The following is a 15,291-nucleotide window of genomic DNA, read 5'->3' as shown; positions in this document are numbered from 1 at the left end:
TTTAGATTAATCAGTCACATTACCAAGTCAGTTTAGCCATATGTGTTGTATATAAAGATGATGGGAATCATAGCCCAAAGGTTATGAAAATCTATTTTACAGCAACATATCCAAAATCCTCATTAAGATATTAACCAAAGTCATAAACTACCAGGAGGCCTCAAAACGCACCAGAGATTTTCCACTTTTAGTTCTACTACACCAGTCATACCTAGGCATCCTACATTCATGACTCTTTCTTGAAAAGCAAATACAGTCATGTGGGCTGTGGGCTACTGTTCAAATTTATATCGGGTGGCAGTTGTATCCATTCCTTGATCAGGAATCCCTACTCCCAGTCACTCAAATCCAGATTATCTCATATCTGGATATGAGTGGATATGAGCACTCACAAAGTGCTCTACATGGGGTTCCCCCTGAAGACCACTCAGAATCTACAGCTGGTCAGGAATGCAGCACTAAGGGTAGTTATGTATAGACCTCAGTACACCCATGTAGCACTTTCCTGGGACCTGTGTGATGTGATACTATACTATATGATACACTATATACTGTATTGTACTACACTACATTACACTATACTATACTATACTAGTGGGTTTCCAGGTGCAATGGAAGATTCTGGTTATTAGCTTCAAAGTCTTTCATAGCACAAGGCCTACTTATTTGGTTAGGCACCAGGCTAGAATCAAGGAGGCTGTGAGTTCTAGTCCTGCTTTTAGCATGAAAGCCGGCTGGGTGACTTTGGGTCAGTCACTCACTCTCAGCCCAACTCACCCCACAGGGTTGTTATTGTGAGGAAAATTAGAGGAAGGTGTCTTGGATATGTTTGCCGCCTTGAGTTATTTGTAAAACTAATAAAGATGGGATATAAATAAAATAAAAACTCTGCGATTGTCAATAGCCAATTATCTCTGTCCATCTGAAGGAAATCTGTCAGGATAGGTGTCTCTTGGGTCCTATTTCTCATCCAATGTCATTTTACAGGAGGGCCAGGAAATGTGCCTTCTTTGTCACTGCATATGCCCTATGGCGTGCTATTTCCTCCAAAATTTGGGTGTCCCAACCATGTATATATCTCTCTTTTGTAAGATCTTGAAGACCAGGTTTTCCACCAGATATTAAGTTAGGAGGGTTTGGGAAGGCATCTGGATGGATTGTCTCAATTACTGCATTGCCTCTGGCTTACTTTATTATATTGTTATTGTTTTTAGTGTGGTTATTGTTTTGATACTACTCTGCCCTGAATCATTTGGGATTACTGTTCTCTGCCCTGAGTTGTTTGGGATGGGAGTTATAGAAAATTCATCTTCAGATGTGTTGAGAATTGCATAAATCATCAGAAAACAGCTCATATATATGTTCACAGATATGGCAGAATAGATACATTCATTAAAATGTGAGCATTCTCATGATTGGATAAATAAATAATTATATGTCTAGCGAAGTAACATTTTTACATCTTAGACAGTTTGCAATTGCAGGCACACATGGCACTTCTAGATGCAGAAAAATCTGAATCTGAATGTATAAGACATGCAGGCATAAATACAGTATCCATAAATTATAATAGAAATGATTTGAGAACTTCATACTATTAAAGAAAACCTTTTTTAGGCAGCATTCTGTTGTCCCTTGCATGTTAGTAGAATTCCCAGGTTACAGAGTGTTCCAGTGTGTACTGAACTCTCACAGATTCAAAGTATAGCATGTATGTTTTATTAATGTACTTTGACTCACCAGCAGCAGCTTGTAGCCATTCTTTTTCTCTTAAGTCTGTCTCCATGCCCATGTGCATTGAAGCTAAGTGTCAATTTATCCTCATTCATGAGATTGCTCTTGTACATGATTGCTTATTCAAGAAGAAGTATACAGTCATGCACTTCCATTCTTACCAGGGCATGGACAGAAAATATTTATTAATTATTTCATTCTCTTTTTGTGTGTCTCTAATAGTTCAAAAGAATGCTGAACCGTGAATTAACCCACCTCTCTGAAATGAGCCGTTCTGGAAACCAGGTGTCTGAGTACATTTCCAACACCTTTTTGGGTGAGTGTATGGAAGTGTGTTTTTAATATTGCCATAACCCTACTGCACCTATAACCCATGTACATTCTTTTAAAAAATATTATGCAATAGTGGTATCAGTATCTATTCTACATTATTTTTCAATCAAATACAATCAGGCAGTTTGCTAAAAAAGGAAACATTCTTTTTAGGGTTCACAAGTTTTTGTACAGTAAGGCAGAACAAGATATAAAGAATGTAATTGGCATTAACCTTTCTTCTTATTGCTCAAAGTGATATACCGTGTTTCCCCGAAAATAAGACCCTGTCTTATATTTTTTTGAACCCTGAAATAAGCGTTGGCCTTATTGCCATGCGCTCAAAAGCCCAATTGGGCTTATTATCAGGGGATGACCTATTTTGGGGGAAACAGGGTAGTTTGACTCTCACAGTTTCATAAACTGTTCCCCAAAGAAAAAAATCATATGAATAAATAAGTTAAATAAGGAATTGCATCAATACCTAATTTTGAAATAACATAAACCTATTTATGAGTAAAAGTTCTGGTAAAGGTTCTGTGAAGATTCAACCTTTTGTTGGATAAATATAAATGTTTTTTTTAATTCATTGCACTTAAAAAATTGTAGTCATTTTTCTCATTAAAGCAAATGCACCCTTCCAAAGCAGGAATGTAATATACTCTATTGTTATAAACACTGATGGCAATGTCTATAGTTCTTTAACATTGATAATTTATCTGGAGTATAATAAGAAAAACATAATTACTAAATCTTATATGTTCTTCCACATCTAACAATGAATGAGTCTGTCTTCCATTCTCGGCTGTTATTATATTATTTCCTTAGAGTTAAGCCAAAATAGGAGTTCGGTTCCATATATTGTTTCTTCGTGCATATCCCAAAAGTCCTCCATCTCAGAGGTTGGGAGGAACAGTTTGGACAAGGACAAAAATATTCACCGTGGGAGGAATAAGTGATGGTCCCTAGCCCCAGTGCAGTTTGTTTCCTCATGACTCATCCTATGCAAATGTGCCTGAGGTTGCGTGTTCCAATGCACGTCCCATCGAAAGTAATATCATGAGAACAGAGAACATTTACAGGCAGGTGTGCTTCTGTGACGCTCTCCGCAGTATGTGAAGTGCTGTAGACAAGGAGCATCCCAAGTGCTGAGGTAGCACAGTTGCCTTGGCAACAGGGAGATTCCCACTCCTCCCTTCGCCAGCTTAAACTGAGGGCAAAGATTTGGCTTTGTTTGCCCTTATTGATGTCATCTTACAGCCAAATCTAATTGGCTGAAGTCATTTGAAAAGAAGAAAGCCCACTGAGGGAAAAACCGAGCAGAGACTAACTGCAGATTGTTACTACAATAGAGTCCTTCCTCTCCCACTGCTAAAGCAGTATTGGGGAAGGGATAGATAGCACCAGGCATATTCATGTGGTGAAGCCCAAACAGACACAGCTCTTCCCCAGCCTCTTCATATACTGATGAACACGGAGATTTCCCTCCAATTTCCAGGAGGAATTAAATTCAAATTCTGCTGCTCTGTACAGGTTCATTTATACCTGTCTCAGAATGCCAATCCCTGGGTATTAGGCAAGAAGAAAGACTGTGCTCACAGGTTTCCCCTTCCCCTTTCAACCTGCTCTCCTAACAACCAGCTAAGTAAATGTTTGATAAGATAGTAGAAATACACAGGTATTTGGGCACTTGGATAACTCTTATACAGTGCTCCCTCCCAAGCACACTTGTGGCAATTATATCAGCATCAGTAGGAAATTGAAGGTGGGGCTGAAATTGGCTGGGAATTCTGGAAGTCACCAATTGGAGAAAGGGTGTAGGCATAATGTAAATATTAGAATCAGAAAGTGATGGTGGTTTTTTGTGGTCTCTGCTTAATATCAGATAATCTGAATCTACAACACAATTTTCAGTTTCCAACTTGTATTTGATAATTATGTCCAGGAATTTAGGTTCCTGGATTTCACAGTTGGATCATGCCATGATTTTTCCATTCACACATACAAGCAATCTGGAAGAGTTTTCTCTGAAATAAACTCCACTCAGATTAATGGGATTTACTGTCATATAAATGAGCATAAGGATGCTGCCTGTAGCTTCATTCTTGAACATATTTACTTGAGAGCAAATCTTTACATGACTTACTCTGCAAGTAAACCTAACAAGGTTTAGAATTAGCCTGTCAGGCAGTTTTATCCTCTTATGCACAGATCATCGTACTGTATGCACAAATCTAAGCAGGTTGTTCTCCTCCAATCTCCGTAAATATGTGTAAACATTGTGTTTACATAAAAATGAAATAAGTACCGCATTTGTGTGCTGAACCATTCATGATTATCTTAGTATTTGCAGAATCAGAGGCCTTGCCATGTATGTCTCCCCTAAGAGCTGCAGACTTCCTGAATCAGACAGAATAGCTAAGAACTTCAGTCATCTGAAACAAACTCCTGGGTGCCTCCTGTCCACTGCAAAGCAGGCCTCCCATTGACGTCAGCGGATGCAAATACCCAGCCCTAAGCAAATGTTGATGCAAACTACCACTTCAATGGAGGCCTTGTGTGAGAGCTGGAACATAGGCTGAAAACGCAGGCCAAGTATCGGTTGAGCAGGGGCCAGAATTCACCCTCCCTGCTCCTCCTGAGCAGCTGTGGCATGGTCTGCCAATGTCATGTGATGAGGCAGTGCCAGGCCACAGTGGTGCAAAAGAGGTAAAAAAGAGATAGTGAAATCCTATTATTGAGCTTAGCTGGTTGACTTCACATACACACCCCTCGCCCCATGAGAGATCTTCCCAATATGGAATTGCTGTGGAGAGAGGAGTTTTCAGATAATGAACAGATGGGGAGGACCCATACCAGTGTAGCTAGCTTGGTCCCATGCATTGGGGCTTTGGAACTGTTTCTATGTTGGCAGAAGTTGTGTTTGGTAGGCCAGCCTGGGAACTGCCTGAGTACTTGGATTTCATTCTTGGCTGTGGCACCAAAGCAGAACCGAGTGATTGGTAGGAAATGGCCAGAGTAACTGGTTGTTTGTGGCTGAGGGCTAGAAGCAGAGCTTGTTGGTTGAGGTGAGGAAAGGAAAGGAGTCAGAACTCCTAAATTTATTCCCAACTTTTTATTCCAAATTTGCGTCAGCCATAAAGATACACATGCACAGATGCTCACTTGCCTCAAACGCAAGAGGTGCCCTGAGATGATGGCATCCCACAATACTGAGGCAGCCTATTCTTCCAGATTCTCAAACTCCCAGGCAAACCCTTGAATCTGCTTGATCATTTATGAAACAGGTGAGATTGCAGATGTACTTGAGCTGTTTTGTTGCCACAGGAAAGCTAGTTCTTTCAATAGGTTGTCTTCCAGAGTCTGACCACCATCTTAGTGTAAGCAAAGGATCTCCCCCTGTATTTGCCAAACTTGGTAGAACGCTGGCTGCAGAGTTATCCAAAGCCTTTTCAGGTGAATTTGGGGGGAGGATGGGAATATTGGGAACTCTGTTAGGGGCAGTATTTGAAAGAGTTTGGCTGCATGGCAGTTAACTTGAATATTCTCTGTTGTCACAATCCTTCTTCCTAGTAACTCAGAACCCAGCACTCTAGAATGGTACCATAGCTTATGCCCTGCTTCCTCCCGGGGCCTGTTGCCCGCCCCTTCCACTCTGCCATGAGGCCCCCGTGCCGCTGCTTCTCCCGCAGGTACCATTGGGGCATAGCTCTGCCATGTCATGATGCGACTCCCTCCCAGTACCCTGTCACCCTGCGCCCTCCCCATTTTCTGCCTCCCCTAGGCTCCCCCAGTGTACGCCACCTCCCCCTTGGCAGGCTATCTCCTCCCCCTGCTCCGTACTCCCAGTGGGTGCCACCCACACGGGACTTCTTGCCCTTGGAGACGGTCCTAGAAGAAGGTGGGGGAACAAGGCCCTCCACTCCTGAGGGTGAGTCTCCCCCCCAGACTGCTCTATGTTGTACTTTGACTCTTCCAGTCTAGAAACCTAAACTGAACAGTTTTCCTTCCATCTTTATGAACCTGAAGTATCTACAGGGGATGGAGAGTGAGCAGGATTGTTTTCACCACTACTTTGGCCTAATGGCCAGCATTATATTTCTCCCTTTCTTTCTCTAAAGGAATAATAGCAACTATTCATTTGTCTGGGAAAAATGAAAGACTACAGTCAGGGACAGAATTAAGATGATGAATAAATCCTGTTTGACTGGTTTGTTTATTAGAAAGGGGGAGATGCTGTATCATTCCGATTCTGAGCACTTTTTTTATTACATCTTTAATTATATGTGTATAAACAGAAGTCTTCTAGAAGATGGAATGTATGCTGATATAAGAAAAGAATCTCAGAATGACGTTGTTGAGAACAGTTTATAAAAAACATAACTGAACAATATCACTGCTCATGCAGATCAGCATCCTTTCATGCTACTGCTATTGCTAATAATAACCATTTTATGAAAGTAGTTAAAAATAAATAAAAATAGTTGTTTAACTGCCCAGTTTATTGGTACTGTCCAATAGGTACTTATAAGACACACAAAAAACATTTGGATGGTTTTCTTGTCCTTTTTTGGGTACTGCAAAATTGAAACAGCCTGAGCTCATGATGAGGCAGAACTAAATATCTGAATTATAGAAAACAGGAGTCTGCATATACCTTGAAGAACAATCATATCCTGAGGCTATTCTACTTTTAAAATAAGGGGGAGGGGGAAATGTATGAGGGCAACAAAGACGGAGGAAAAATCTAAAAAGACAAATAAAGTAGGACAATTACACAATGAATGCACCTCCCAAAACTTCAATAAGCATTAAGAAGTTTTAACATTTAAGAAGTCCCAACATTCCTGCAGTATCCTGATTTACTTATGGGAACTTTAAGCTACCAGGAATTAGGTTAAAATTCCTTTTGCTCCATAAATTCTGAGCTTTCATTCTTGGCATCTTTGAGACAGTAATGAAATTCCATCTGGAAGCAATGTCATTTGGATGAAGGATGGATGGAGATAAAATATTTGTGTCACAAATCCTGACACTTGGTCCAGAGGCTACTTCTTAGATGAGGTAGTGCTCTTCCAGTTTTTTGCCATTGTCATTTCTCTCTCCGATGCAGTCTCTTTTCATCCACAGACAAGCAGAACGATGTGGAGATCCCATCCCCAACACAGAAAGACCGGGAGAAGAAGAAGCGGCAGCAACCCATGTGCCAGATCAGTGGGGTCAAGAAACTCATGCACAGTTCCAGCCTGACCAATTCCAGCATTCCTCGCTTTGGGGTGAAAACAGACCAAGAAGAGCTGCTCAGTAAGGTGAGCATTTAGCAAGATGAAAAAAAACAAGGGAAGGGAGTGAAGGAAGTCTGTGCCCATCTTTGCAAAAGATGATTTGGAAATTGTGGCTCATACTTTTAACAGTCTCTAGACTCTGAGAAAAGTGCCAGCCTTAGTACATTTTATTTAGGTTGATTTCCAGAGGCAACTTCTGCCTTTGATGAGATACTAAAGTATTTTACTCTCAGATTCTTTTGTCTTTGAGGCAGCATTTCCCCCAAACAGGATATTGAACTGGTTCACTAGAGTCACTTCCTCATAATTTTAGCACATTTGACAAAAAGATTTAGCTATCACTGAGTTAGTGTATTCCTATTCCATTTGGATTGAAACTTTTTGCATATTTCTCCAACACAAGAAGATACTTGTTTTTATTTATTTTTTTGTGGATTATCCTAAACAAATTACCTGAGCTAGTTTACAACAAAGGAGCAAAAATAAAGAAAGAACCATGACTGCAGAAAAATAAACAATACAAACACTTATATGCAGAAAAACAAATACAGAATTAAGTGCTCATAGCCAGCAAAGTTAATGTGCTGCCAGGTGACCTTCCTGAGATAATTGGGCCAGACAAGTACAGTTGACTTTAGTAAGGTGGTGCCAGATAAATCCCAGGGCTTGATCGGGTCCCATCAACATAATACTTACTTGTTATCCTGAAATGATTGTAAAAGACCAGTTCAGAAATAACTTTCTTGGCTTAATAAATCATAATTCAATAAACAAGTAACAATCCCTTCCATTCTTGTCTTTGTTCTTTCAGTCCCAGTCAGTTCGCTGTAACTGCTAGTGACATCCAAAACTGCGAATATTATCAGAATTCTAAACCAAGTGCAGGGTGAGCAAAAGAGTATAGGCTTGAAACTTGCAATCCAGAAATATTATGCATGAACAAGAGAAACACTTATTTCCAGAAATTTGGAGTCTTTATAACTGCTTCACCGATTTCCACTAAATGTCCTCTAAAAAAACTGATCAATACTGTCACGTGGCAAGTCAATAGGGTTATTAGACTGTTAACTAGCTTTTAGTCTTAGGTAAACTAATTTGGAATGGTGTAGAATCTCCTGCCATGGGCAGGGAGTTAGACTAGAAGACCTCCAAGGTCCTTCCATCCCTATTATTCTATGTTCTATGTTTTAATTATATTTTCATATTCCTATAGATATTGTTCATATCTAATGAGTTATATAGTTAGATGATACCTATTTAGATTCACACCAATTATTTTTGCAATATTAAATACAAAAATAAAGATAGACTGCCACATAGCAATCAGTTTTATTCAAGGAAATTGCATTTTATGAATTGAACCAAACAATTTTGAATAATCTTGACCTTTTCTCTGTATTTCCATAGTGTATAAGTCTTCATTTTCTTATTTTACTCTGTTTGTACTAGCAAATTATACCTTATTTCTTGTAGCCTACATCAGTATTGATAGCCAGTGACCACACCCAGATAACCAAACCTTGTATTATTGAGAAAAAGCATTATAAGTTGAATGAAATTACTTTGTTCCTTTTTCTATACAAATGAGTAATTAAACCAGGAAATGTTTGTTTTGGATCCTCATGTTCTTCAAGCCAAGAAACTGGTTGATATTCTCTAAGCAAACCAAAATATGAAGCTAACTTTTATTTTTAGCTTAATGTCTTGACTTGTTCAGAAAAGATCAGTATATTTTAATGTATGCATTATTTGTATTCTGGAATATATCTGAAATGTTTTAAACTGTAGATTTAGCTTTCCATCTTTCACAAAAAGGAGATGAAACAATTGTTCATTCATTTCTCGTTTTATTAAGCTGAGAATTGATTGTTCAAATGTAATCCAGGAATAAGCAAGACAGAACTTGTTAATTAAAGGAACTGTTTGAATCATGTCCATCTGGTGCAGAACAGACATGTGCTACAATTATAAGGAATAAATACCTAAGTGGTAATGCACTACTACATAATCAAAGGTTATCAGAAAAGTGTGTTCCATTGAGGGAAATTGAGATAGATGACAGTATTATGTAATCTAGGTTTTTGATTTTTGTTTGCTTCAGAAAAGATTCTTGTTTTGGTTTTGAGCCAAGGGAATATTTTAGAAAATCGTGCTGGAACTGGACTGTTTGTGATTCTTTTATCTCAGCATTCGAGATCAATGAAAATAAAAGAAACATTGCCTGGTTTTATGTCCAGACGTTTAGGCTGAATGTAATGGTCGCATGGAGTATTCACACTAGATGACATTCTTAAATGCTATGGACTTTCCCAGTGGGTTTTCTTGATCTTACGCTTGAAGAACGGCCTTTGAGTTCCAAATCTGAAATGACATTTCAGATTCTAGTGGCATAGCAAAGAAAATATAGTAGGTTTGATTTCTTCGTCTGCCATTCTCTCTGTCCTCCTGGATCTTTATCTTGACATCCATTGTGCCAAAAATTCACTGACTTCTTCCCCTGTGGCTCCCTCTAGGAACTGGAATATCTAAACAAGTGGGGCCTTAACATTTTCCGGGTTGCTGACTATTCCAACAATCGGTCGCTCAGCTGCATCATGTATACAATATTCCAGGTAAAGTTTGCAGAGGCCACTATTTTCTCCCCTGCTAGCCATGCACATGGCCACACATCTCAGTCCCCTGTCTGGTTTGGTCCAGTGGTACTATTGAGAATAAACATGAGAATGCTATACAGTCTATCAGTTTGGAGCGTGACCTTTTTAAAAAAGAAATTCACTCTCCAAATTATTTCAACGAAATATTGAGTTGGATACAGAAATGAGTCAAAAAGTGACATGTGCAACAATATGAACAGGACTAATTTATTATGTGGGCAGCATCCTAAGCATTTTAATGAAAGAAAGAAAGCATTTTGTGCCTTGATTTGAGGTTCAGCTGCAGCTTCTGAGATCTATCACCCTGTATTCTGAGGTGTGGGCCTTCCAGGTTCTTTTCCTATAGTCTATAGGAAAAATGTAATCAGAAGTGTAACCTGTACTGCTTGTCCTCTCTGTAGAGAGAAAGTGCCTTCAAAAAGTAATTCATCTATTCATCATTAATTGTTCAATCTGACAACCCGATGAGACCAAAACTACCATTATTCCAGCCAGCATAGCCAAAGTACTGAAAAATCTGCGGCCACATGTTTGGAGAGTTTTATCTCAAGATAATTTGTTTTTTTCATGAATCTGCAAAGGTGCTAGCTTTGCACTAATCTCCCAAAGCACTAGCTGGCTGGAGGTTAGGATCAGAGTTAGAGTTAGCAGAGATGGCAGGACTATTTTTGCTTTTATTCATGTACAACACCTTATATAATGGGAGGGGGGGGACGACTTTTATACACACAAACTAATAATGATGCCTGGGAAGCAAGTCTGCTGTATCCCATGTGGTTTCAAAGCAGGGAAAGGGTGGATCTAGATTCATGGTGGTGGTAGAGGTAGCTCTTGTTCATTGCTTCCTGGTATAATTATTGCTTAGGAACTAGAGTCAGCCGTAATTGGAGAGGGCAAAGATTCTGGTGCTCATTTTTCAGGAACCAGTTTCCATAGGAGAAACTCTGAACTGTCACTTTACTATTTCAACCACTGATTTCCTTTTCATTCTTTCCCCATAGGAAAGAGACTTGCTGAAAACTTTTAAGATCCCTGTGGACACATTAGTCACTTATATCATGACACTAGAAGACCACTACCATGCTGACGTGGCCTACCACAACAGTCTTCATGCTGCTGATGTCACTCAATCTACGCACGTCCTCCTATCTACACCAGCCTTGGATGTAAGTCCTGATCTGTTGCAGTTTATGAGTAGGAAATGTGGGGATCCAACACCGCTGTTGCTTCAGCCTCTCTGAGGGCCTGGTTTCCAGTCCCAAAAGATGGGGAATTTCTGTTCTTTTCCCTGTTTCATTTGGAACAGCAGTGGGAGGCAGATTAATTTACAATTGCCTGATTGTTATGACTTGTATTATAGCAATAGCACTCAGACTTACTGTATTATTCGGACTATAAGACGCTCCAAAGTATAAGAGGCACCTAGCTTTTGGGGAGGAAAACAAGAAAAAAAAATCTGCCTCTGCCTCTGTCTCCCAGTAATTTGCCTCCTTGCAGCAAACAGCATGGTCAGCTTCAGCACAGCCTGATTTAGCACGAGCAGCTGATTGGCAGTTGGATCTGCCTCCCAGAATACCTTCTATCAGCTGTTCCAGGTTGTGGGGATCAGTGCTGCCCATTGGTGCTGGCACCACCCATTGCTGCTGTCACCTATCGCCACCTCCGCATGCCCCATTTTTGGCCTCTGTGCATCCCATTTTTGGTCCATTCCAGGCGGCACAGATTTCGGCCGCCTATCCCTACCGCTTGGAATGGGCTGTAAATGGGACGCGCGGAGGCCGTAAACGAGATGTGCGGAGACCGAAAATGGGGTGCGCGGAGGCAGCAATAGGTGGCAGCAGCGATGGGTGGCGACGGCACCAATGGGCGGCGGAGATCCCCGCACCCTGGAACAGCTGATAGGAGGTATTCTGGGAGGCAGATCCAACTGCCAATCAGCTGCTCGTGCTAAATCAGGCTGTGCTGAAGCTGACCACGTTGTTTGCTATTTGCTGCAAGGAGGCAAATTGCTAGGAGGCAGAGGCTGAAGGGTGGGGGCCGGTGGGTGGGCGGGGCTTCGGTAACATTTGCTATATAAGATGCACAACATTTCCACCCACTTTGGGGGGGTGGGAAGTGTGTCTTATACTCCGAAAATACGGTATATACCACTTCAGTGCTTTACAGTCCTCTCTAAGCAGTTTATACTTTATAATACCCATAATACTGGGTATTATGCTTCCATTATAAAATTTTATTATGCCTGTCAAACATTGAATCTTGCTGAACTTTTAAAAGTGCCTACTATTGCTTTGAGCGATAGTGGATCACCATCTAGGGCGACAACGCACATATTTTGGGGATCCAAATTCTAACCCCCGTTAATTCCTTTTTATTTGCTGGCAGGAGTTCTTCCATGAAACAGGGCAGAGGCACCAGGCATTCATTCCCTTTCTCCTTTACAGGCTGTCTTCACTGACCTGGAGATCTTGGCTGCAATCTTCGCTGCTGCCATTCATGATGTGGACCATCCTGGTGTCTCCAACCAATTTCTGATCAACACCAGTGAGTGAAGGCCACATGGAACATAAGCACAAGGGGGGAGTGCCAAGGAGTGGTGGGTGCATGTAGGCCAGGATATATGTGGCTTGCATACAAGTTAAGCTAGATAGAAAGGGAATTGAAAAATGTCTTCCTTTCCTCCACAAAATTGAATATTGTCAATTATATACTGTTATACTGTTATATTTTTCGCTTGCTTTTTATTTATTTTTCCTTCCATTCAATCATATCCATTTTCAAAGACTTCCCTGCAGTTTTCTTGGTAATGTAGTTTAGAAGTGGTTTGTCATTTCCTCCCACCTAGAGCTAAAAGTGACTGGCTCAAAATCACCCAGCTGACTTTGTGCTTAAGGTGGGACTAGAACTCATGGTCCCATGGTTTTTAGCCTAATGCCTTAACCACTATACCAAACAGGCTCTCAGATACTTTTTTAATTAGACAGACAGAGAGATTATTTGATGTGTTCTGTCTGCTGCTTGGAGCACCTTTGGCCATACTTCCATGAGCAAATAAAACCCTCCTATTCTCCATAACCCTCTCATCGTCTATGTCCCTTCCTTGCAGATTCAGAGCTAGCATTGATGTACAACGATGAGTCTGTTCTGGAGAACCATCACCTAGCTGTGGGTTTCAAGCTGCTGCAGGAAGAGAACTGTGACATCTTCCAGAACCTGAGCAAGCGACAGCGACAGACCTTGCGCAAGATGGTCATTGACATGGTGAGTTTGGGATGGAGGTGGGACTGGTTCCTGTGGAAAAACTTCCCTCTTATCTCCTGCAGCATTTCCAATTAGAAGTCCCATCCTCCTTTACTGGGAGAAACCTAATCCTTCTTTGAAGAGTCTGCATGATACCTTATTTGGAAGAAATGTATTTCTGGCAGACCATATGTAACATGGGAAACGGATGGTTTTCTCTTGGAGGAAAATAGTTACCGTATTTTTCACACTATAAGATGCACTTCCCCCCCCCCTCCAAGAGAGGGTGGAAATATCTGTGCGTCTTATAGAACAAATATTGCAATGGGGAGGGGGGTTGGTGCGGCGGTGACATTTGCTGCCACCGGCTGTCACTGCTGCCATCGTTCGCTGCCAGCGGGAAATGCTGGAGCCTTTGCTGCTGAGCAGCTGATTGGTGGTTGGATGGGCCTCCCAGAATACCACCGATCAGCTGTTCTAGGTGGCAGGGATTGCTGCTGCCGCCAATCGTTGCTGGTGATTGGCAATGGCAGGGATTGGCGGCGGGGATGGACGGCGATTGGCGGAGGCAATCCCTGCTGTCTAAACAGCTGATTGGCTGTATTCCAGGAGGCTGATCCAAATGCCAATCAGCTACTTGGCAGCGAAGGTTCCAGTGTTCCCCAGTGGCAGCTCAGCTCAGTTGACCAGTGGTGGGCGCAACGGAGCGGAGCCCTGATGAGCTTGGTGCTGGGGCTGCAATAATGTGCTGAAACTGACCAGGCTGTTCGCTGTTTGCTGCAAGGACGCTAGCCAGATGAATACCGAATGGATGCTGGGAGGCAGAAGCAGATTTTTTTTCTTGTTTTTCTCCTCTAAAGCTAATGTGCGTCTTATGGTCCAGTGCATCTTATAGTGTGAAAAATATGGTATGTTCCCTGCCATTTCTGTGCTTCTCTCTGCATGTGTTGCTGCTGCATCAGAGGTTCAAAAATTCACACAGGAAAGATTAACCTAAGAAAGTATATACAGCCAAATCTCAGTCGGAGGAAAGGAGGCTATCTTGGAAAAGTTGGGAACTAAGTTAAACTAGCTGTTTTCTTACCAGCTTCCATATGGGGAGCTCCTTGACCAGAAGCTGCTGGTCCTCCTTTTTACTGATATATGGCTACCTTCTTAGCAGGATAGATATCTGAAAGAGACTTCATTTTAATACATAATAATTACTCCATAATACCAGAACCAATCTCAGATGCCCTAAATGGAAGTGGGCAGCTACCCATCTCTCCTTCATTCCCGTTTCACAACCACTCCAACTTTTCCTTTCTGAAGGCCAACTCAGTGAGTTGGTGTGAAAGCCACAGGAGAGGTAGCAGCCCTACATCTCAGGCAAAAAGGATCAACTAATCCATGGGGGTTGGGTTGTGATATTTAAGGAAAGCAGCAGAAGAGTTTACCAATTAAGAGGTACAATTACCTTTGCAAGGTCAGCAATGGGCCAACAATCTAGAATTAGGTAGGTAGAATTGGCCCTGTAGAATGTCAGAGGCAAGCCAAGCAGATTAGAATAAATTGCTTTTTCTCCTTTAGGGAGAAAACCTTAATTTTAAAAAAACATGTTTTGCATTAAATTCCAAGAGAGAACAGCTAATTGGCCCCTGTGCGTATATGAGCCCTTAATGCTGGAAGAATTTAATCTGTTGGTCTTTTCAGAGGTTCCTCGTCTGTTTTAAGAAAAATTCTGACAATAAAGTGCAAACTTGTTGAGATGTTGCTACTGTGCAGAATTCTAGAAATGAAAAGGGCCATTCCAGTGTTATTAGAACTGAAGATTTCAATTGGGCAGGAGCAGAACATAAGCAGAGTGCTGAAAGAATACTGAGTAATTAAGTATTACTAGATAAGTCACTGAATACTCTAATATAACTATAGTTATATTTATTGGATGCAACTGTGGGTTTAATCCAGCAACCAATGAACACTGTCACACATTTCTTAAACCTGAAGTAAAAGATTAAAAAATATCATCATCATCATTTTAGCCATTGTCTATCCACTGCAGGATATGCAGTCCTGAGCTTTCTTTT

At 41.1% G+C, this 15,291-nt stretch overlaps 1 protein-coding gene across 4 annotated transcripts in view; it reads left to right on the top strand.

The window, feature by feature from the left end:
* Positions 1–15,291, top strand: part of PDE4A (phosphodiesterase 4A) — a 318,023-nt gene that overhangs the window by 291,589 nt on the left and 11,143 nt on the right. For all 4 annotated transcript variants that reach the window (XM_034434337.3, XM_034434342.3, XM_034434340.3 and 1 more), the window contains 6 exons: positions 1,957–2,050; positions 7,177–7,355; positions 9,845–9,943; positions 10,987–11,151; positions 12,430–12,529; positions 13,092–13,246. In XM_034434337.3, the coding sequence (XP_034290228.2) occupies positions 1,957–2,050; positions 7,177–7,355; positions 9,845–9,943; positions 10,987–11,151; positions 12,430–12,529; positions 13,092–13,246 (792 nt within the window). The remainder of the gene's footprint in view (positions 1–1,956; positions 2,051–7,176; positions 7,356–9,844; positions 9,944–10,986; positions 11,152–12,429; positions 12,530–13,091; positions 13,247–15,291) is intronic.

Source organism: Pantherophis guttatus, chromosome 2, assembly GCF_059756535.1.
Source record: "Pantherophis guttatus breed Tessera chromosome 2, ASM5975653v1, whole genome shotgun sequence".
Taxonomy (NCBI): Eukaryota; Metazoa; Chordata; class Lepidosauria; order Squamata; family Colubridae; genus Pantherophis; species Pantherophis guttatus.
This window is presented reverse-complemented; position numbering and strand designations above follow the sequence as displayed.